This window comes from Myotis lucifugus, unplaced genomic scaffold (assembly GCF_000147115.1).
Source record: "Myotis lucifugus unplaced genomic scaffold, Myoluc2.0 scaffold_537, whole genome shotgun sequence".
Classification (NCBI taxonomy): domain Eukaryota; kingdom Metazoa; phylum Chordata; class Mammalia; order Chiroptera; family Vespertilionidae; genus Myotis; species Myotis lucifugus.
Genome location: NW_005871585.1, coordinates 142,670 through 167,446, shown reverse-complemented (window position 1 = coordinate 167,446; position 24,777 = coordinate 142,670). Strand labels below are relative to the sequence as shown.

The 24,777-nt window shown below is 41.5% G+C and overlaps 2 protein-coding genes across 2 annotated transcripts in view; one reads left to right on the top strand and one right to left on the bottom strand.

The window, feature by feature from the left end:
- METTL24 (methyltransferase like 24) overlaps positions 1–24,777 on the bottom strand; it is a 77,298-nt gene that overhangs the window by 6,328 nt on the left and 46,193 nt on the right.
- POLR2L (RNA polymerase II subunit L) lies at positions 19,777–20,161 on the top strand. The gene has a single exon (XM_006104030.3). The coding sequence runs from the start codon at positions 19,808–19,810 to the stop codon at positions 20,009–20,011; it is 204 nt and encodes a 67-aa protein (XP_006104092.1). The 5' UTR covers positions 19,777–19,807; the 3' UTR covers positions 20,012–20,161.

Genomic DNA, 24,777 nt, shown 5'->3' with positions numbered 1-24,777 from the left:
TTAGGAACGAGGGCAGCTATGGATTCCATTGGCCTTCTCTGCATACATGGTGTTGGGGTCTTGATTAACAACACTTTATGAACCCTACACTCTAGCCAAACGTAATCCCTTGCTATTCCTCAAAGTGCCATGCAATGTCCCACCTTGATCCTTTCTTCATGCTGCTTTCTCTGGGTGGAACACCAACAGAAGTTCCTGCTGGTCACCACCTCTCCCTTCCACCCACACACAGAGCCCACAGTCTCCTTCAAGCACAGGCTGAATTTCATTTTAAGAAACTCATGTATTGGGGTTATTAAGAAATCCTTACCCTCAGGATCTAAAGCAGAAACAATCATCTAAGAAGGAGTTATTTACCATATTCTGACAAGACATGGAAATACATACAAATTGTTTCTCTCTTCTTGGATATTTAACTGATGTTGATCTGCAAGGCTCCCATCCCAAACATGGTCTAGTTAATGATTCCAACACTGGAATAAGGAAATAAATGACATCAATATGTAATTCTCTATATGGCGTGCAGTTTTTTTGGTTTTGTCCTGTTGTGTATGATGCAGGGACTTGTTTTGATGTAAATGCATAGGAATGTTCAGGAATGCTCCGTAGCGGAGCTGTGCTGTCCTGTACAACAGCCACTCACCACGTGTGGCCATCTAAATGTTAATTAATTAAAATAAAATACAATTAAAATTTCACTTCCTCCACCACATTTCAGGGGCTCGATAGTCACCTGTGCTGTGGCTACCATACTGGACAGTGTGGCCACAGGACATGTCCATCTTCACACAAAGTTCTGCGGGGCGGTGCTGCCAGGGTCGGTGCCTCAGAACCACGGGGAGGGCTTGTGAATACACAGCTTCTGATCCAGCAGGTCTGATTGGGGCCTGAATAGTTGCTTTTCTACCAAAAGGCCAGTTGATGCTGATGCTGCTGGTAACTCAGCCCTATTTTAAATGCATTCCACATACTCCAGTGTTCTTAGTTACCTATACAGAGTGTCGCCCCTATTGAAACTGTTATTCAGAGTTGAAGCCTTCTGCAAAGAAGTGGTTAGTGGCAGTGCAATAGACCAGTAACCCATGCCTGTTGGAGGTTAAAGTCCCCCCTTCAAAGTTTTCTGTTCTTATTCAGCAATCCCTGAAATGCTCAGCCACTTTCTAGTCCTGGAATCACTACCCTTCCTCTGGATTCTCTGGGCATTTCCTTATTGCCTCCTCCTTCTTTGTTCCAGAACCATGCGAATTCTTCTCCTGCCAGGGTTCTCATGACCACCACACTGCACGCCCCCTTTCTCTCTCAGTCCAGAAATGTGCAATGCATTCCCCAAATGGGGCTACAAGATCACATAGTTCCTTTCGCCTGAAAAAAGTGGGTTTGAGGCATCATTTAATGAAGTCGGCTCTCTTCTTTATCTATTGCATACTAAAGGCTAGCATATACTTTGAAGCCAGATACTGACATTATTTTGACCATTCAATGAATTCTATGGCTATAAATTTTTATTGAAAGCACAGATGCATTTTCTTGAAGAAGTAAAGCAAAATTCGGTCAGAACTCAAGTGGAATGAGAAAATAAAGATATCTTTAGTCTCATAATACTCCCATAAAAACATTCACTTTAGAAAAATTTAAGCTGAATATGTCAAGTCTTTCCTATGAAAAAGAATTATAATGTCACTAGGGCAGATCCTGGCTCTCTGGATCTTGAAGCTTATTTAATTTGAGGACCCTCTTTAAGAAAAAGAATACACTAGTCCTAGCTGGTTTGGCTCAGTGGATAGAGTGTCAGCCTGTGGACTGAAGGGTCCCGGTTCAATTCCGGTCAAGGGCATATACCTGGGTTACAGGGTGGATCCCCAGTAGGGGCCATGCAGGAAGCAGCCGATCAATGATACTCTTACATCATTGATGTTTTTATCTCTCTCCCCCTCTCCCTTCCTCTCTGGAATCAATAAAAATGCATTTTTTTAAAAAAGAAAAATAATACATCATTATAAATTACAGAATTAGGTAAAAATAATTTCTGGTTATAATTAAGACATATGCACAAGTCCCAACCTAAGAGAAAACAGAGGATTAAATGAAAGCTAACTATAAAAAGATGTATGGCTAAAAGCCAGAAAATAAAAAGTTTTTTAAAAATCCTGCAAGAAAAAATACAAGCAGTACCAGTTTTGAACCTCCTGTTAAATTTATGTAGCGATTAAAATGAGAAGAGAAAGAAACATTACACACAAAAAGATTAGTACTGACCACCATGTAAAGATATCACCCATACAATACTCAAAGGAATGTGCTAGATATTCAGATGTAGGTTATATGTAAAAAGCTCACCTTAGGGAATATGTTAAGACAATGACTTGTTGAAATAAGCATTTATTGGCTCTCACTGTATATTGCTAAAAAGTCCCTAACATTTGCTTTAGATGTGCCATCCCTCAGAACACAATATCTATCTTTTTTAAAATCTTGTATCAACTGGTAGAAAAAAAAGAAAGAAAGAAAGAAGAAAGAAAGAAAGAAAGAAAGAAAGAAAGAAAGAAAGAAAGAAAGAAAGAAAGAAAGAAAGAAAGAAAGAAAGAAAGAAAGAAGGAAGGAAAGAAAGAAAGGAAGGAAGGAAGGAAGGAAGGAAGGAAGGAAGGAAGGAAGGAAGGAAGGAAGGAAGGAAGGAAGGAAGGGAGGAAGGAAGGAAGGAAAGAAAAACTAATAATCAAGCACTTGCTATATGCTCAGACAAGCAATGCTAAGCACTTTACATGTAATGTCCAAAGCAATCCCCAGTGAACACAGGAAATAAGTGTTTATCATCCACTTCTTACAGATAGAGAAACTGAGGCCTATGTAGGTCACACACAGTTTGTGAGAGGTGAAGCCTAAACCAAATCCAAGCAGTTTCCATAGAAACCCGAGCTTCAGAGAAGTTAATGAACCCACCCAGATCACAGCTATTGAGTGGTAGAATCAGGATTCTAACTGGGTCTGACTTCAAAACAGAAGTTCTTAACACCAGGTTCTTATACTCTCACAATATGAAAGGGTCCAAACACAAAATATGACATTGTCAAGGGTTTCTGGACTTACAGTTCTTTTTGAAAAAACGAGACAGGGGCAAAGCAAATGTGGAATATTTATTAATTTAATAAGTCTTTTTTAAATTTTATTTTTCAATTACAGTTTACATTCAATATTGTTTTGTATAGTTTCTGGTGTAACCACTATAGTGGTTAGACTCATAGATACAGAGAACAGACGGATGGTTGTCAGGTGGGAGCAGGGTGGGGGCTGGGTGAAAAAAGAGCAGGGATTCAGCAAACCTTTGTTGAGCTCCTGGCACGTGCCCACTTCCTGCCATGTTTGCAGGTGAAAGGCAGCCAAACAGGTCTTCCTGCAGGCAAGGCAACGCCCATTGAGCAGTTGCAGCATATTTTATCACTGGAACTAGCGCCCTCTCCTCTTATCCCAAGTACTTTGAATAAACATTGTCATTATATCCATTCCATAGCTTCCCTATGACCAAAAAGCATAATTTGGGGCTGGGACATTTTCTTTGTCACTTCATGTTTTATCAAGTTATACAATTTTTAAAAATATTTTTAATGTTTTTATTGATTTTTAGAGAGAGAGGACGAGAGTGATAGAAATATCAATGAGAGAGAATCATTGATTGGCTGCCTCCTGCACGCCCGGTCAAACCTGCAACACGGCATGTGTATGGCAACCTCCTGGTTCATGGGTCAACGCTCAACCACTGAGTCACACAAGCCGGATTAGTTTACACCTACATACAGCTACATGGCAAGATAAGAGCCGACCTTCCTGAAAAATATGACCTCTAATTCCATTTTCATGCTCATATGAATTTAGCAAAAAGTTTGTATTTTTTCATGTTTTGCAAGATCTGTTGATTTACATTTGGCAATCTCTGAATTGCATAAGCAGGGGTGACTGCAGATCACACACAAAAAATGAAAAGAAAGAAATGGACATAGTACATATGGAAGAGTGGAGGAGTCACTTCAACATTTATCAAGATAAAAGTGTGTAAGAGCCTCATTCGTTAGACAAGGAGGCCAAGGAAGAGGATGCGATGGAGAAGGGGGGTGGGGTGGAGATGAGACAGCTTCTCCAATTGCTGTGCCCCTTGTAGAGGACTTCCGGTTGAAAAACCCCTCTCCAACTGCCCTAACACCTTTCTTAGTCTTCAGTCCCACAATAAGAACAGTCAGAAGGCTGCCTAACAAAATGAAAAGATACCTTTACTACTTTGTTTGATATGGATTGACATGTGGGAGATTTGACAGGTGATAATCTCTGAAAATCATTCAAATCCCTGTACTTCTAACTGAACCAGAGCAATCAATACATATAATAGATTTTTTTTTTTAAGTCTGTGTGTTGGCCCAGAACAGAGAGAGTGGAGGTAATCATGAAAGTTTTATGGGTTGTCAACCAGGGACTGCCTCATCTTGCTTGATTTCTGTGGTGACTGTTTTTATAATTCTTAAATCAAGATTCCCAGAATTCTCTGTCTTGCTTCTTTAAAAGAACTGCTGATGCCTGGGAGGCTTCAGCCAGGAGGCGATTCAGTTTTATTGGAGCTGGAGGAGTTTTCCAGATGGCAGTTTTTTCAGTAGAAACAAAGGGTAGGATGCAGTGTCCCTAACACGCGTATACCACTTATGGAGCTTGGCGGCCAGTCTATTGTTAACCTGGCGCCATGAACGCCTTCCCTTAAATGGATGCTGTATATTTCAGGAAGTGGGTGGTTTCAGGGAGGCATTTTTTAGGCACCAAGGAAAGCTCTGAATTATGTTGAATAGAATGAGGATCGTTACCTCACAGCCTACCTGTTTCTTCCTGATAATGTAAATGACATTTGAACTCCCACAAAACCATACCTCTCACAAAACATTATTGTAGCAAGTTTATGTTCCTTCAGTTACTAATGATCCTCATACCGGCGTTTTCCATAAATGTCTAAATGGAGAAAAATGTATTCTAATCGTCTTGTTTCTCATGAGGGAAGGACAAGCAGCAGCATCTTGGTTCTTCTGAAATGAGCTGCCATATTGGGTTGAGTTCCTTAGTAACTGGACGTTTAACTAGTGAATTCATGTTGAAAACAGCTTCTTCATATTTTTTAGTTAAGAGCATTGCATTTTCAATTTGTTGTTTCCATAAAACTGAATGTGGTGAACTAGATGATTTCAGCTGTCAGGGTCTTGATCTATACTGGAAATTGTCATCCAGACACACATTTGAACTTGAAAAAACAGTGTACAGGGAAGGACCAACAAAAGAGAGGCCATAGTCCATGTAAAACATGTATATGGTCTATTTTTTAAGTCAATTCTCAGTTATCGATGGGGTCATTTCCAAACCCACATTCAAAAGGGACAGTTCATAGCTAAATATTTATTTGGAGTCATCTGCACTTTGGATTAACTAGATCCCTGGAGGAAAATAATAAGTTGCTGATAGTGCAAAAACAGCTTTCATTGTTTGTGGGGAATGTGACGTATTTCTGTTTTCTTCAAAGACAAAAAGCCAGTACAAATTTGTTTATAGGAAGCTCCAGAGGAACTTTAAGAGGTCTTAGTAATAAATATTTCTTTTTAAAATGAATTATTAAATAGAGCTTTAAAATGTGTTGTAGCGCAGCTTTAATTTTATTACACTGGGATGGGACTTTTTTCAAAAATAAATGTGTTTTATTAAAAAGTTGGTTGTAAAAGTGCAACTGAGAAAGAAATGTATGAAACAAAAGTAGAAGCTCCTTATTCCTACCCACATTTTAAATTTTGGTAGAGCTTTACAGCTATGACAGCAATTGCTAAAATTCTGAGGTTGACTAATGTCACCTTCACCAAACATTGGCTCTTAATCAATCTCATTAACGCTTGCTCACCCAATGTTTCTAATGAACTATGTCGACTCTCAAGAGATCTTAGCCTTGAATAGCCCACCTTCCGCAATGTTTCCAGAATTATCTACCTAATTTAAAACCTAGTTCATTAAGCTCCTTCTTTCAGAGCCCCTGAAATCCAGACTCCTTTACAGAGCTCCCTCACAACCTGGGTGCTGGGGTCCAATCCCAGCGGGTCCAGGGGTCCCCAAAGGTGTGGACGGAGTCGGCGAAGAAGGAATGACACGAAGACAGCCTTCAGTTGATCAGCAGCCTAGTCAGGACCTCTAGCCAGGATCTCCAGCCAAAGTTCTGGTCGGAGTTCTGGTTAGGAACTGATCAGGATCTGATGTTTATTGTCTTGTTACATCCATATTTATACCAGCCGATTTTAATCCTGTCAATTTCTATTACAAAGGTTAGGGCGTTTCTTATCTCCATTCCAGGGAGTAAAGATTATGTAGCTTAACTACCCGCCTGGTACTTAATTAAGGGGTTGTATCCCCTCCCTAACCTCAGGGAAAGATCCCCACCTGGGGAAACAACCTTTCTCGGAGAGGTGACCTTGGTTAAAACACATGGCGCTAAAGAGAGCAAACATATTAAGAACAATATGCTATATATGCCAGGTCCCTTGAAACATATGCTGTGCAGATGTTTCTTTCCTGCAGCGACTGTGTCAAGCAGCAAGGATGGACCGGCTCCCGGCACCTGGGCCTACCCTCCCTTTTTGCCTCACTTCCTTGCACTCTCCACAAATCACCTTTGTGCCAGCCAAATTTTTTACCTGATTTGGAATTCATGATTCTCTTTCTCACCTCTATGCCCTTGCATTTACTATTTCCCCTCCCTTCTAGCTCTGATAAACTCCCATTCAACTTTTAAGAGCCAGATGAAATAGCATCTCTTCTATGCTACCTCCCTGACCACCCAAGAAAAAAAGAGCTACTTCTCTTCTGTGTCTCTTATGGTTGCACGTACTACATTACTATAGAATTTTTGTGCAAATGTCTGTCTCCCTCTATAGACCATGATGTCCTTAAGGGCAAGGACCTACATCATTGCTTCTTTGTCGTTGGTTGAGTTCTTGATTTACAGGACGCTCTCAAAGGGTTTACTGAATACCCAAAGAGTGTTCAATTGCATCCAGCAAAAGTAAACAACAAACAATGAAATCCAGTCTCTCTTCCTCATCTATAGCATGGGATATGAAATAGTTGAGAGTAATGAGTACATATGACAAGCATTAACAACCTATGGCTGACCTGTAGAAGGAAAGCACGCCATGACACTCTGTGGGTAGGCACCTCCACAACTTCATTCCAGTCATAGAGAAGGCAAACCACACCCAAATGTTTCTCCTTCCCACCTTCCTTCTGCCTTCCTCTTCCACTTCCTGTGACTTCACACCCACAGCATTCACTCTCAGATGCCCTCTGGCTGGCCAAAGCTCTTTATATACCAAGCCATACACAGAAATGGTCTTCTTTTCCACCTCAGCCAACTTCCATTCCCCCAGCCAAGTGTCAGGCAACACCTTCCCGAGAAACAAGTAAGATTACATGACATACGTAGGTGATGCTCAGGCAAGAAGCTTAATCTTTCATGGAGAAATATCTGTTTAAAAGATTAGCTAATTAACTCAAATGACTCTCACCAGCAGACTATACTGAAGAGATATTTTTAGTGGAAGGCCTTCCCAAATGCCCTTGGGTTTTCTGGGTCAGTGGAGACCACCGGCCCCAAGATGGAAGAGATGGTGTCAGCAACCAGACATCCCCTATTTCCTAAAAGGTCGCTCACACCTGGCAAGTCTGCAGGGATTTCCCATTGCGTCTTCCTTAGAAGGTCAGTGCTCAGAAGATCACAATCTCTCAGAGTATACACTTTTGGCCTCGTGGGAAGAAATCATTAAAAAAAAATAGAATTCGGGCAGGAGAGCAAGGAGAAAAGGTTTGAAAAAAGAGATGCGTCAATATTGGGGGAACCACACACGGAAGGTACAGTGCCTAAATAGATGGCACTCACACAAAAAGCCAAATGAAAAAAATCAGAAATGCAGCCATCCCAACATTTTTTCTTCTTAAAATGTTTTTCCTTTAAAGAAGCTGTGTCCTATATTTTGTAAAAAATTACAAAAGATTGAGTGAGTCAGAAAACCCCAGAGCACTTTTTTTCCTGAAATTATGAAAGCCTACTGAAAGGCTCAAAATGTTTCTGCTCTACTCTCTCTCCTAGTGATATTCATTTCTATCCCCAATTTGATCTTATTTCCAGACCAACCACTCCTCTTACAGCCACACATGCTGAGATCAAAGGATGGAGAGGCTGTGACATGCAAGACTAATGTTACAGAGAGAAGAGTTGGAAAGGGATCACACTTCATTAAAAAAAATAATTTCAACAGATAAAAACCATTTTCAGAGTAAGCCAAAATAAAAAATAGTAGCAACTTTAAATTTCATTTTGGGAGCTTGAGGGATGTTATATCCTTATGAGGTTGCCTAGGGAACAGGATTCATTTATCCTTTACTATCCAATAATTTATTGGAAATTGCCATTCTATATTATATCTATGATAGCTAAATTTTCCAAATGAAAAAGCCACTCCAAAATTCACTGTAAATTGAAAAGCCCCTCAAAAAGTGCAGTTTAAGTTATAGTTTTGGGATCTTTGTCAGGAAAACATTATAGAAAGCTAAAGCTCTTTTAATATCTCTTCTTTTCCCAATACATTAACATTCTTCTACTTGAACAGGAGATGTTCTTATCCATAATATCTTATTCTTCATTTTGATTACTGAACGTGGAATCTTCTTATAAATAAGTGAATTTGTCTTGATTAAACACACTCATGTTAGTATGCCAAAAAAAATATAAATGCGAATATTCTAGTCTGAACTAATCCATGCAAAATTATTCTGATTTTCCCCTAAGCATGAATAGAAGCATGTCAAATATTCTGGATAACAGATGTGTAAGAAGCCAAGAGTGATTTTTGGTTTTCGTACATGATAAATTTTCTTCAACTCTTGCTTGTCATAGGCCCAACCATGAGGGTGAAAAATTTGGGTAACTGTCATGGGGAGGCTTACTGAAAGGGCCATCCTATCTAATAAAGAGGAAATATGCAAATTGACCATCACTCCAACACACAAGATGGACATCCCATGTGGTCAAAGATGGCCGCCACAAGATGGCCAGCAGGGGAGGGCAGTTGTGGGCAATCAGGCCAGCAGGAGAGGGCAGTAGAGAGGGACCAGGCCTGCAGGGGAGGGCAGTTGGGGGAGACCTGGCTGGCAGGGGAGGGCAGTTGGGGGCAATCAGGCCAGCAGGGGAGGACAGTTAGGGGTAACTGGGCCTGCAGGGGAGGGCAGTTGTGCGGGACCAGGGCTGCAGGGGAGGGCAGTTTGGGGGGACAAGGCCTGCAGGGGAGGGCAGTTAGGTGCAACTAGGCTGTCAACCAGGCTGGTGACCAGGCCTGCAGGGGAGGGCAGTTGGGGGCAACCAGGCCAGCAGGGGAGGGCAGTTAGGGGCAATCAGGCTGGCAGGGGAGCAGTTAGGCATCGATCAGGCCTGCCCTCCCTGGGCCAGCAGGGGTGGGCAGTTGGGGGCGACCAGGCCTGCAGAGGAGGACAGTTAGGGGCAACTAGGCTGGGAAGGGAGGGCAGTTAGGGCCAGCAGGGGAGGGCAGTTGGGGGGCAATCGAGCCGGCAGGGGAGCAGTTGATCAGGCTGGCAGGGGAGTGCTTAGGGGGTGATCAGGCTGCCAGACAGAAGCGGTTAGGGGCAATCAGGAAGGCGAGCGGTTGGGAGCCAGCAGTCCTGGATTGTGAGAGGGGTCCCAGATTGGAGAGGGTGCAGGCTGGGCTGAGGGACAGCACCCCCCCACACACACACAAATTTCGTGCACCGGGCCTCTAGTCAATGATATTAGCACATGTTTGTTGTATATGATAGCAACACTGCTGGCCAAATCCCTATCCTTCCTACTTCCTGTAATTCTATCAGGCCCAAGTAATTATGTCACTGAATGTGCTGAGTCTTTCATTTCTGATTCCCTTGTGTTGTTAAATGAATAAAGGGCTTTCTGAGAGCTCACTCTCCAGTGGGTAGAATATTCCTTCTGTTTATGTTCCTTGCTAATGCTTTTGGTTTCTCTGCACATTATCACTTTTCACAAGGAAGCTAGATGAGACTAAACTTTATCTCTTCACTTTCCTCTTTGAAACAACTTGTGTTAAAACCTAGATCAGGGAAAGAAACTGAGACCAATGGCTAAAGAGGAGGTAAAATGTGATTTAGTGAGTTCAATTTTCTATGAAATTTTAAGATCCTGGCTATCCTGTGCCTGAGATCAGAGACTCTGTAACACAAACACTTATCCTCTAGTAGAACCATCTATGAAATGATAGCTATCAGCTGAATAGCAAAATCACAATTAACCAGAATTTAATCACAGGAGAAATATTCCTACTTGTCAGAAAGCATTATTTTGGGCACTGTGGAGCTTAAAAATATGCCCCAATATTTTTTTCTGAAGATCAATTTTAAGGAAGTTGAATGATAACGAACAAATTAATATAAGTAACCTTATTTTTTTTAAATAAAAAAAATTTCCAGGAAAGTCCTAAGATAAGTCCACACCCAAATCTATCTTCTACAGCTAATTACTGCACCAAGAGAGTGAAATTCAGAATGACTTCACAGGATTGTCAAATATCGCACTTTCCTTATCAACAAGGCCCTGTGGAACACTGGATAGAAGTGTTTGAACACTGAAGTGCTGAGGAAGGTTAATGGTGAAAACAACACTAATTAACACAATCCTATCAATTTTAGGGTTTAAATTAGTAATGTGCATTTCTTGTTTTATTTGAGAGTATTTAATTCTGCTATAGAAAATGAGAAATCAAATGGGATAGGTGAAACTTGTAAGATGTGTTAAGTATGTATAAGTAACTTATGAGACATTGGGCATAAATAAAGCAAGTAGTACATACATGTGCTGAAATAGACAGAAATGGAAATGCTGACTAAACACAAAATTGTCACTAAACATTAAGTATGCATGAGGTATGCAAGTCACGCAATATTTATGAGGTCTTAAATTGGCCACCCATTGGTTACACCCACTCTCGCCCCACAGAGACTCTGCCAGATAAAATCAGAGCTGCTCATAGACTAACTGGTGAGCTTACAATTGTGGCCAGACATACTTGTCCCTGTGTCTCTCCAATTGAGACTCTTTGCTCCAAACCTCAACTCTGTTCCTCCTAAACACACCATAAGCAGAAAAGGCTGATGAGAGAGGAGGAAGGGGAGGGGGAAATGGAGAAGAGGAAGGAGGAAGGGGAGGAGAAGTGGGGGAAGGTGAAGGAGGAGGCTGGGGGAGAGGAGGGTGGAGACTGACAAGGACTCAGGCTTTGTGATCCTCCTACCTCATTTGTACCCAATCCTAAGTATATAAACCTACTCCATCTCTTTCCCCATAGTTCTCACTGTGTGTTTTAAATGGATTCAACAAACCATGTAATTCAAACATCTTAATTTGGGAATAGCTTGCCTGGTAGTATAAATTTGGAGGCTACATTGCATCCAGGTAATTTCCCACATGACAAAACTCATCAGTACTTCTTAGGCTGTCATACTATCTGCTAATTGTTTGCCACCAAGGGCCAATAGAAGAAAATTAAATGAAAGGTGGCAACCAAATATTAATAGGGAAATATGAAGTAGTCAATCCTGCTTATTTCTGTCGCTTGGTTACAACTGATCATTGCTGTGACTTTATATTACACTAGAGGCCCAGTGCACAAAATTTGTGCAGGGGGTGGAGGGGTCCCTCAGCCAGTCTGCACCCTCTCGCACCTGGGACCCTTTGGGGTCTGTCTGACTGCCAGTTTAGGCCCAATCCCTGCAGTTGGACATCCCTCTCGCAATCCGGGACCACTCGCCCCTAACTGCTCACCTGCCTGCCTGCCTGCTCACCCCTAATGGCTTGCCTGCCTACCTGCTCAGTGCATGCCATAGCGACCGGTCATTCCAGTTGTTCTGCCATAACGGTCGCTTAGGCTTATATATATATAGATACATATAAGTAGTCGTGCTTTCTCCTGGTAAAATTATCCCTAAATCAAATCATTAAATTACTGATGTTGGTATTTCATAATGTTCCACAAAGAGTATAGTGGTTTATAAGGAGGGCTCTGATCTCAAGGTGCTCAGCCACCCGGACAGGTTTTACCACCGTTGTTTTAGAAAGATGCTTACCAACAGCGTGAAGCTATCTCATTCCACTGCCCCTGTATTTATTTACCTCATGTTTCACATGGGCCAGGGACTGTAGGAAAGATGACTGAATTACATGATTTCTACCAGTGCCATGAAGCAGTAAACTATTTGAAATGCACATCAATTATTTATGATTGTCACTGACAAAAGATTGATCCCAAGGACATTGAAGAGGTGTCTGAACATCAGGTTCACTCTGCTGCTGCTCCAAACACTTCCAAAACCCAATTCAGAATGCTGACTCTATTTTCTGGGGTAAATGGTTGACCTATTGGGAATTTCCCACTATCACTAAGAAAGCAGAAGAGCAATAAAATATACCGAATGTTCCATACCGTGTACTCCATTGTGAGTATCTGAATATTGGCCTAACACAATTCAAATCAACCCAACCCAACAATCACTGTTTAATAAGCAGTTTTCAAATGGGGAGCACCTGGCCAGGCCCTGTGCTAGGTTCCTTACAGACCTTTTTGCCTTCAGTCGCAACAGTCTTGCATGGGAGGTATTATCATCCCCATTTTACAGAAAAATAAAATGTGGCTCAAAGGGCTTCCTTCACCTGTGCTAGTCACACAACCAACAGAAGATAAAACTTGTATCAGGGTCTTTTTGGCTGAGAGCCAGTGACCCTTCCTCTGGGCAACACAGCCCAATTTTGCCACCTACCTCAACAACAGCATTCTGAAATGTCATCATCATTGTTTTCCCGTGCCAATAACATGATCAGAGCAACTGGGAGAAACCCTCAGGACTCACTTCAGACAGATAACTGGATCTCTCCAGCTCATCAGAATAATGATGCCGTGGCAAAGAGCAGAACCAATAAAGATTTCTAAGGAAAGAGCTGTGCTAAATATGTTTGTGGCCAGCCTCTGTCTTTGCCTCAACTGTTAGCAAAATAAAACACTGGACAGAATAGTAGCTATGTATTTTCACTGGTTTGGGTATCAAGTAAGCAGATTCCTTTTCTAAAACCAGGAACAAGAAGTTTAAGTCTCCAAATATAATGCTTATGCATTTTAAATATCTGAAATTTCCTTTAAAATCTCAAGAATGAAATTTCAATTTAAAATATCTATAAATAGCATAGAATTGAGCAAAAATGTTACTGATTTGAGACAAAAGAGAAAGAGGCCCTTTTTCTGTCTTTATAGAAAAAAAAATTCTTTAGGGAATAGAGGCAGTATTCTAAGAATAGAAAGAACATTTTCTCCCTGAATACCCACCACTCCCTAACATCACTACACTTTCATCTTACATCGCAGGCAGCTTTCTTTTTTTTCCCCCAAAGAAAAGACTGGGACATATCTGGTGGAAATATCTGAGCATCTCTGAACATTAGATGATATGCAGAATTAGGAAAAGGACATTTCTAGGAAAATTTTTTCCATAATCTCACCAGAGATCAATAGAGGCAACCAAGCAAAAGCTAGCAATCTACTCACAAAGACTCTTGCTGCTCTCCTGAGCCATCTTTGGAGAATGGGGAGCAGCTGAAAAGCAGGAAGGAAGCCAAGGAAAGGGGTCTATTCACCAAGGGTCTAAATGGCCCGCTCACCCACCCACCAAACACTTACAGAGTCCTCACCATAGTGAGGCATCAGGGATACCACAAAAATAAATGGCATATTAGGTTGAATTTCTCTATTAAACACTCCCATAGCACATGGTACTTCTTCTTCATAGCACTCATTACAGGATCACATTTCTGTCTTTTTAGCAACATGTTAAATCTTAAGAGACTTGTCTATGGGAATGTAAACTGGTGCAGTCACTGTGAAAAATTGTATGGCAGTTTCTCAAAAAAATTACATGGCAGTTTCTGGATCTGGATCCAAAAGAACTAAAAGCAGAGTTTAGAAAGCTATTTGCACCCATTCTCATAGCATCGTTACTCACAATAGGCAGGAGGTGGAAGCCACCTAATTGTTCATTGACAGGTGAATGGATAAACAAAATGTGGCATACGAGGGAGTATTATTCAGCCTTAAAAAGGAAGGCAATCCTACCACATGCTACAACATGGATGAACGTTGAGGCTATTATGCTCAGTGAAATAAGGCCATCACAAGACAAATACTATACCATCCCACTTCTATGAGGCACCTACTGTAGTCAAATTCACTAGAACAGAAACTAGAGTGGTGGTAGTCAAGGCCTGAGGGGAGAGAGGAATTAGTGTTTAATGCATATAGAGTTTCAGTTTTGCCAAATGGAAACATTCTAGAGAGCAGGTGCATAACGATGTGGATATACGGAGCATTATCTAACTATACACTTGAAAATGGGTAAGAAGGTAAATTTTATGTTGTGTATTTTTAAAAAAAATTTTTAATTAAAAAGAGATTGTATCTTTTTTATTTAAGCACAGGTCCTCGCATAGAGAATGTGCTTAATAAATATTTATTCAATGGATGGATGGGTGGATAGATGGACGGACCAGACCTACAGATGGGAATGTAAACAGAAGTGCAACATATAAACCAATAATGACTGTGCCATGTGAACTTGGAGAAATGGGCCCTGTGAATATGAAGAAGTAAAGCATTTTTGTTAGTAGTTGATTTTTGACATAATATTTATTACATAGAATTACTTTATCTACCAATACCATAAAAGAATTTAATATAGATTTAGTTATATCTAATTGAATAATTCTTATTTTTTCCTATTATTTCTTTTCACTGCAGTACAATCTGTCTTCTGACCTGAATGATATTGACACAGAGAACAATCCATTTTCCGGCACCTCTGCTCTTTCCAGCACCTCTCTGAATTCAAAGGCGTGATGTGAAATGAAGCTCACACTCAACCCTGCCGAAGATGAAAGCAGGTGATAAGTTGCCCGTCCATAGATTATTAATCAGCTGTCCTCCGGGGCACAGTGTTAGGAAGCTGTGTCATGTACTAAACAGCAGGCAGAGAGAATAATCTCCATTTTCCGATCTGAAGTGCAGGCATGTGCTATAAAACTAAATTGACATCTGTTAGCAGGCTTGTCGCGTGGATGTTTTTTTCCTGCAGAATCTGGAATAAATTAAATCTTAAAATAAAACTTGGAACAGAGAGGCTGCTTTACATAACTCCTCCTAATGGTGTGCTGTGAGCCCATCGCACTGATTTTAAAGAGAAGTTCTTATAAGAAATGTTGCATTATCATTTTAATTGCAAAACTGTTGAATGCCAAGCTACGCTAGGAAATTGGTGTTTTTTTTAATGGTCCGTATATTTTTAACTAAAATGTGGCAAATGCAACATTCTTGTCCTGATATTTTTACTGACTGGAAAATAAATCAGGTTTTATCTCCATATGAAAGTGTGACGGCCTTTTCCCAAGCCCCTGGAGTCTGCCCCATGGGGGTTTTGTTTTGCTTGGGCACCTCGGGGAACTGGCATTGCTGAGCCCCAAGGCAGAAGTAGACAGCCTGGGTGTGACCTCACAGGATTTGCTCAGGAATACACTCCCTCAAAGGCTGCACTAATGTGATAGCGACTTCTGGGGGCTTCTGCTGTCAAAAGGCGTTACGCATTTTGAACACACATAAAGGAACTCACTGAGCTGCGTGACCCAGCGAATCTGAGCCGCACAACATTGAACGTGGCATCCTTCTACGGATCACAGTCTCCGCCAGGAAAGGAGTCCCACAAGGGAAACCTTTCCGGGCCCCTGAAGCTTAGAGCGCCTCTGCCTCCTCCGGATTCACTTGGCTCTGAGTCCCCAAATTTTGTCAAGATGGCAAGATTCTCAGACAAATACGCCCACCTCTGGTTCACAGCAAAGAACAAAAACAAATGCCAGCTCCCTGGAGACTGATGTCCTCCATATGTGAAATCTTCCTCTTTTGTAATAATACCGGGCCCCTTTGAAAATCTCAAAGAAGCCATTTTTGCCATAATGCTTTCTTTTATATAAAATCCCAATTCTGGTCTCATCAAAACTTCTCCTTCATCTCTCTCACTGACATGAGCTTATTTGCCGCACAATCTTCTCAAATGCAGGTGTTATGCATCAGACATCATGCAACAGGGGGAAACTGAGGCAGAGAGGACACGCAACTTGGAAGGAGACAGGGAGGAAGGCTGCAGAATGGGGCAGCCAAGCTCTGGACCGCCTTCTTGTTTAAAGGGTTTTATGCACAGCAGGGGATAAGGGCTTGCGAAGGGAAGGCTGAGCCCCTCACATCCTCTCTACACACTGAGGTCATCAAAGGGTGATTGATCTTCATGTCACCTGGGTTAGAGTGGGGTGTGGTGGGTGAAATGCAGGTTCCTGGGCTCCATGCCAGACCAGCTAAATCCGAATCTCTGAGGTTGGTCTTGGGTTTGACATTTTAATCAAGTCCCCTAGGTGATTCGATTCTGTGCTTGTGGCCTGATGCTGCTATTTTTGGTTTACCGATATCCCGAATTCTAACAGTAAAATATGAGAACCACTTGGTTGCACAGGTGGGAGTGGGTCTCCGAATTCCAGAGCACCATTTACACAAAATGCCAGTCATGGCTTCTGCCCAAAGGAAATCCAAGGGGAGAATGCGCCAAAGAGAACACAAACCATTGCTAAGTCCAGGTGTACCTAGTTCATTCTCCAAATGGGCTTTGGAACCTCTTGTGTCTACATGCTAGCTAAATACTAGATGGTGTGAAAGTCACCCAGAAGAGCCCAAGCATTTTGTTTCACAGCAAATCTCACTGTTAGAGAAGAGTGAAAAAGATAAAAAGCCAAAACTCATTTCCTAAATGTTGAGGGAGGAAGTTCTTGACTCACTTTCTCAAGATGCCTTGTCTTTAGGGTCCACTGCAGACTGATGGAGACCGGAAGATGCCTCTGCATTTCTAATTGCAACTCGGGACCGTGACTCATTACTCCTAAATTGCCACTGGCTTATTTCACAGAAACACAGCACCGTTGTGATTAAACAGCAATTCTGCAAGATGAAGCTGCCTTCAAATACACAGAAAGACAGCTCTCTTTGAAACAGGAATATAAACAAATTGAAATAGAAGATTGCACTGGGGCCTAGAAGAGTCACCTAGACTTCTCCCTTTACCACAGCAAATCCTGTTTCCCTGAAGTTTTCCACCCAAATGTTCTTCTGAAACATCACTGACGAAGGCCCCTGGATGCTCAAGCTGCCGCTAATTAATTTTGAAATGGGTTGTATAAAAGATAAAATACTCAAACTTTGATACCCTGCAACTTTATTTAGGAAGGTACTGATGAGAAAGTCAGGTTGGCAAGTAGCTTATCTATTTCCTGAGTCTTTCACTAGCCATTTGGGATGGGATTCTATACAATAAAAGGTCTCTGGCCTCGGGCTGAGCTAGGAACACACATCTGAGAGCAAGGGTCCAGCTAAACCATTAATCACCTAGGACTCAGGCATGTCTGGGCCTTGAATTGTGTCGCAGACAACCAGAGGACATTTCTGTCCCAGGAAAACAGCTCGTTGAGTACAAAAACCTGGCACAGGTTGGCACAGGAATAAGCATGGGAAACGACCTGGAGCACGACACAGCATCTGTGCCTCACGGCACCCTTGGCAGGGACTCGGCCTTCGGGGAGGACAGCCACAGAGCACAGCGTGGCCCGTGCTGGGCCTCTGGGGGAATACCACCCAGCTTCAAGTCCCAGCCCTGCCAATTGCTACTAAGCATCCTCTGCTCCTGTGTTTCTCAGGCTGTGGTACCGATCTTGCTACTCAATGGATGGTCCCCTCAACAGCAGCAGCACCACCACCCGGGAGCTTATTGGAAATGCAGAATCTGGGGCCCCACCCCAGACCTTCTGAATCAATGTCTGCACTTTAATTAGCCTCTCCAGAAGGTTCACATACACATCAAATATGAGCAGTCTCGGTATAGAATAGACTTGGAGCAATACAAATAAGCATTTCAAAATCTTTCATTTGTTAGGTATTATTAACAGTTATTAGAAAACATAACTAGAACAGTTGACTCGTGAGTCCATGCATATTATTTCTGCAGATAATTCTAAGTAAGAAAGATGAATCAAGTTGACTTAAAAAAAAAAGTATGAAGGCAAGATGCATCATCCACACCCCCACACCAAACACAAAGCAAAAAGAGAGAATCATAAAATAGAGAAATAAACTAAAAGGACAAAGCAGGGCTCGCTCAAAAACAAGATGAGCATCTCTATAACCAGGACACAGCAGTGAGTGGACTGAAGCCAGGACGTGCTGAGCTCCTGCCCGAAAACAGGTGATAAAACAAATGTAGGCCTAGAGGTGCATGTCCTACAGGGGGTAGGAATGAGAAGTTCCTGAGGGAGCAGTTGAGCCACATTCATGTATTAAAGCCAAGGGCTAGTGAAGAAAGAAGCCTGCAATAAACTGCGGACAACCACTGGCTATGGCGGGGGCTCCAAACCAACCGCTGGCCTAGGGAGATCGGAGGAGAGAGACTCACCCTAGTAAATAGCAAATGAGTCAGACCCTAGAGCCTATAGGGTGCCGTGACTAAATAGTCTCAATAGCACAAGGAGGAGCAGGAGCCCCTGAGTGCTGAAGTAAGATCAGGCCTGAAGGCCACTGTAAATCACTAGGCACAGAAGGGTGAAGCAAAAAGAAAAGAAAAAAGCAAAACCAAACCCAAAGCCTCCCACGGAAAATGAGCCAACAAACGAAAATTCCACACAGAAATCAACTGATGAGAAACAGCCAACTAAAGCAATATGTGGACTATTCATTCTGAGATTAAATTGATTTTGCTGAAAAGTCTGACGAAAGATTAAAATAACTATGTATAGGATGCTCAAAGCAACCAATAAGAATAATACCGACTTTCATAAACATGCAAGCAGTGGTAATACATTTTGAAATAAACATATGCAAAACTATAAAAAAAAAAAAAAAAACAGAGAGGAAAAATACTGCCGGAAGCCGGTCCATCCTTGCTGCTTGACACAGTCGCTGCAGGGAAGAAACATCTGCACAGCATATGTTTCAAGGGACCTGGTGTATATGGCATACTGTTCTTAATATGTTTGCTCACCTTCTTGGCGCTATGTGTTTTAACCAAGGTCACCTCTCCGAGAAAGGTTGTTTCCCCAGGTAGGGATTTTCCCCTGAAATTAGGGAGGGAATAAAACCCCTTAACTAAATGCCAAGCGGGTAGTTAATCACTTTAACTACGAACAATCACCCTTAAGCTACATAATCTTTACTCCCTGGAATGGAGATAAGAAACGCCCTAACCTTTGGAATAGAAATTGACAGGATTAAAATCAACTGGTATAAATACAGATGTAACAAGACAATAAAACACAGAACTTGGCTTGGAGATCCTGGCTAGAGATCCTGGCTAGGCTGCTGATCAACTGAACGCTGTCTCCGTGTCATTCCTTCTTCGCAGACTCCGTTCACACCTTTGGGGAACCCTGGACCTGCTGGGGTTGGACCCCAACAAAATACCAATTCAAAATCTTGGAAGTGAAAAATATAGTCATTGCAATTTTTTTAAAAAAATTGGAAGCTAGTATTGAGAAATTCACCCAAAAGTGATTGACATTTTTAAAATATAAAAAAGGCCCTTGGGAAAAAGCTGACGGCAGCCAGAGCGCCGCCGCTGCACCGCTGTCGCCATGATCATCCCCGTGCGCTGCTTCACGTGTGGCAAGATCGTTGGCAACAAGTGGGAGGCCTACCTGGGGCTGCTGCAGGCCGAGTACATCGAGGGGGACGCCCTGGATGCGCTGGGCCTGAAGCGCTACTGCTGCCGCCGCATGCTGCTGGCCCACGTGGACCTCATCGAGAAGCTGCTCAACTATGCGCCCCTGGAGAAGTGACCGCGCTGCCCGCAGTGGGGACCCCGGCACGTCTGGCCTGAGACCCTTTCGCTGAGGGGTGGGCAGCCAGAGGCAGTGCTGCCCACAGCTATGCGGACGTTTGTCTCCTGCTCTGGAAGGAACCACCCAATAAAGGTCTTTGCAGAACCACACACACACACGCACACAAAAGGCCCTTGGCATGACTCAGTGGTTGAGGGTCTACCTAAGAACCAGGAGGTCATAGTCTGATTCCCAGTCAGGGAACATGCCCTCCCAGTTGCAGTTGCGGGCTCGATCCCCAGTAGGGGGCGGCAGGAGGCAGCCAATCAATGATTCTCTCTCATCATTGATGTTTCTTTTCTTTTTTTTTAATATATTTTATTGATTTTTTTTTTATATACAGAGAGGAAGGGAGAGGGATAGAGAGTTAGAAACATTGATGAGATGATCACCTGCCTCCTGCACACCCCCCACTGAGGATGTGCCCGCAACCAAGGTACATGCCCTTGACCGGAATCGAACCTGGGACCCTTCAGTCCGCAGGCCGACACTCTATCTACTGAACCAAACCGGTCAGGGCCATCATTGATGTTTCTATCTCTCTCTCTCCCTTTCTTTCTGAAATCAATAAAAAATTTTTTTAAAAACAACCTCCAGAAAAGAACCATGTGGGGGTCCATGTTAAATGGGCAGTTAACTTGCTATAATCCTTGATGTATTTAGGAGAAATATAAAAATATTGATAATTTTATATGTTGCTTTAAAATTTTATAATTATATACATTTAAAATTTAAAGGTAACCACAAAGAATAAAAAAATAAGCTTTGGCAAGAAGAGAAAAATGTACTGAAAACCAAAAAGCCCAATTTAAAAGAGTAAAAATTAATCCCAATTACTATGAACTAAGTGAATTGAACACACCTGTTTAAAGACAGAGATTATCAGATTGGATTTAAAAACATAATCCAGGCATCTACTGAATGTCACTCTTATATGCTACATAAATTAAAACTATATCCAAAAAAATAAAAATAAAGGAATTTAGAATGGCATTTCATAAAAACACTTATCCAAAAAGAGCTGGAATGGCAGAACTAATAGCAGATGAAATAGAATTTGACTAAGTTTTCTAGGAATAAAAGGTGACATCATGTATACACATGGTTGAGTTTTCTTCCAGAAAGTGCTATCGTTTTCCATTTCCAGCAGCAAAGCATGAGTATTATTCCCAACAAGCACTCCAATGTAGGGCAGCATCAATATCTTGTTTATATCTGCCAATCTGACAAGCAAAAAGGAAAGGAATCTTTCTGTAGTTGAATTTCAAAGCCCATATTCTCTCTAATACAGCAGTGACCACACAACAGAACTGATGTTTTGTTTTTGTTTATATATTTTTATTGACTTCAGAGAGGAAGGCAAGGGTGAGAGAGATAGAAACATCAATGATGAGAGAGAATCACTGATGTGCTGCCTCCTGCACGCCCCATACTGGGGATGGAGCCCGCACGTGCCCTGATGGGGAATCGAACCATGAACTCCTGGCTTATAGGTTGACACTTAACCACTGAGCCATGCTAGCCAGGCAAAAATGATGTTTTGTGATCAATGGGGAGCCCTCAGCCCAGGGAAGCAGAAACTGCCCCTCCTGTGAGGATCCATGGGGACACTCAATAGCTGGGGTAGCGTCCAGGGAGGGGAGGGAGGACCCCATCCTTTCTCAGCACTGAGTCAGCTTGATCCAGGTCATCCCCCTCAGGTTACATCTGCTCTGCATTACTTTTCAGCAGCTTATTACATTTCTATTTACTTTCTGGACAATCATAGCAAAACTGTTCAGTACCCGAGGCAGCAAACAATAATAGTTCCCAACAACCACGATGAAGGACCAATTGCCCTTCAGTTTCACACAAAGTATTCATTTAAAACTCTTGCCTGGATTAGGTGCAGTTAACAATTTCCAGAAAAAAAAATCTCCCATGTTTTTCCCCTGAAAATAGGGCAAGAAAATGTTTTCTATGAAATTCAGTACAAATTTTCTGAAACTGTTCATAAAAATTCTTTGAACTTACAAACAGATGACTAATTCATGCCAGACACTCTGCTGGAGCCTTTCACACTGTTTTCTGACCCAGTCGTCAAAAACAACCCATTTAAGTGGTATTGCTGTCCCAATTTTATTGACAATCAAACTGAGCACCAGAGAGTCATTTAAGACTTGCCCAATGCCAAAAACCAACCAGAGGACCCAGGTCTCAAACCTAGACTACTGAGTTTGCAGAGGTAAGCTCTAACGCAGTCGTGTTATTCATCTCATCAGCATGGTGGAGACTGAAAATAATAATTTATCATTAACCTGCCTGGGTCATCTAGCATACTCTGTGTAATCAAGACCTTAGGGGGGGAAAAGCAGAGATTATGATTAATATGTGCAGAAACTTCAGATTCAATATTTCTAGTCATATTCTGGAAAAAATCTAATGCGTAGTTACAGCAACAAGCAGTTGGGTAAAGACAGTTAATCATTTCAGATAATGCTGGATTCAGGTGAAATTACTCCCTGACAGACTGAGCTTCTGGTTCTCGAGCTTTTGCTGAGGCAGCTGCTCTCCCTTGATGCATTAGAAAGATTTTTGATTTATAGTTTGAAGTTAAAATTACCAGAGAGTTTTAAAAGTACTGAGAAAGCCATATGCATCTTTCTGTCACCATCGCAATATACTGCTTTTCATTTTGCTGACATTTTGCCAGAGTGGCTAGAATCGAGGTCTGATAAAAAGAAAAAAAAATAACAGCTTAACAGGGAGAACATCATCAAACTATAGGATATGTTTTAAAGTCATGAAGTGAAAACAACACAACTAACACCACTTTGGTTTCTATAACCGCTTTCAGTGGGGAAAAAAGGAGAGAGAAAATAAGTACTGCCATGTTTTAGTGTGAGTTGTTTTCTCTGTTTGCTTTCCCTGCCAGAGCCACGTCCTATCTACCAGTATCTGTACGCATGCAGCAAAATGAAAACAGCCCTAGAGTGCTACAGGCCAGAAATGAATCTTCCCTTTATCTGGTATCACATCGATCCCAGAAGCATGTTCCTAAAGGAAGCCATCACTCACTGACGGGCTTGGTTTTGTTTCTGTTTTAAAGCATTCCCCCCAAAATCATCTCTACAAAAGAATGTCAGGCTCTTTAAAATTTTTCAGCAAGAGTTTTTTTTGTTTTGTTTTTAAGCAGCAAAAACATTCTGACAATTCTGAGCCAGATCACTTTCATTATTACTAGGGGTCTTTTTTTCCTGTGTTGTTTTTTTTTTTAATTATTATTATTGTGGCAAAATACCCATAAAAATTACCATCTTAACTATTTGTAAGTGCCATTATTCATGTTTTTTAATAAAAATAAGTAGCCTTTGGAATACTAGGAATGTTCCAGAGCGTGTCTCCTTTCCGGGGATGTAAATGTTTCTGCTGTTGAGGCTTCCTGCTTCATCCTCAGCATTCAGGTTTGCCTACTTCAGCTCCCATGGAGTCAAACAAGCACAAATCAGGTGCGAATCTGGTTGTCGAAGAACACCTTTTCCATAGGCAATATGGCTTAAATAAATTATATCCACAGATCGTTTTTCAAAGTCTCATTTTATCCTCACATATTCCAAAGTTTTAAAAATATTACGAAAAAAAAGCAAAATCATTTTAAGCTTCACCTCTTTCCTCTATTCAGTCTTTTCTTAAAGAGTGGTGGTGGATAGGGGCCAGGATGTAAAGAGCATTAAGGAGAAGCAGGAACACGCCTAAATGAACACAAAGATCAGTAGTTCGCTCTTGGAATAATCTAGAGTTGACATGTTTGAGAATCAAGCCTGTAATTTTCAGCTGTAAAAAGCAGGTCTAGGAAGGTAACAGGCAGCAAAAACAAAATAAAGTTCTAAAGAATGCTCTCAGTTCTTTGGGTTCTGTTCACAGGTTTTACCCAAAATATCCTATATACTTTTCATTAAGGCTTCTAACTATTAAATGCTAGTTACTCTCAATGGCAAAGCAAAATACAAATCAGTAGTTAATCACATGTTAAAAGAAGAGAAAATTCTTTAAAGTTGTTCTTGAAGAAGCTCCTGCTGTTGAATTAAAGGGAGTTTGGTGTTTTGTTTTTTTGTTTTGTTTGTTGTTGGTTTTTGTTTTTTGTTTTTGTTTTTGAAGAAGATGAAGAGGAAGAGGAGGAGGAGGAGAAAAAGGAAGAGGGGGAGGGGAAAGAACAATGCAGAGGAAAAGCCCTTTTATTAAAGATTAAGCAGCAAACTCAAGTTTAAAATTGAGCTCCATGTACACTGTTTCTCCAAAATACCTATTCTGGCATGTTCTAAATTACATGCCATCTCTGGCTGGGAATAATAGGCCAAGATAGGCCAATCCCAGAAGGCTGGTGATCAAACAGAAGCCAGCTACACTCAGGAGAATTTTTCCAGTATCTCCCTACAAAATGCAATTAGCTCAGCTCTGCTTTTAGGAACACAGTTCAAAGTTGGAGTCTCTTTTTTGCTATCTATTCACAATAAAATATTTGTAGAGATTTGACATCCTTTGAACCTAAGTATTTCTCAGTTGCAACACACATACTAGTAATGTCCATTCAATTTTACAAAGTACATTTTAATCAAAGCTACACATATTTTCTGACCTTTCAGAGCCTGGAGACTCAAAAAAGTTATTATAACAATGAGAAATATGATACACAAGCAATCTGTTATCAAATATAAACCTGACTCTGATTACTTTTTGTATTTGAG

What these genes read in the sequence shown, in the direction of transcription:
- POLR2L (XM_006104030.3), top strand. Translation starts at nt 19,808, where the DNA reads ATGATCATCCCCGTGCGCTGCTTCACGTGTGGCAAGATCGTTGGCAAC.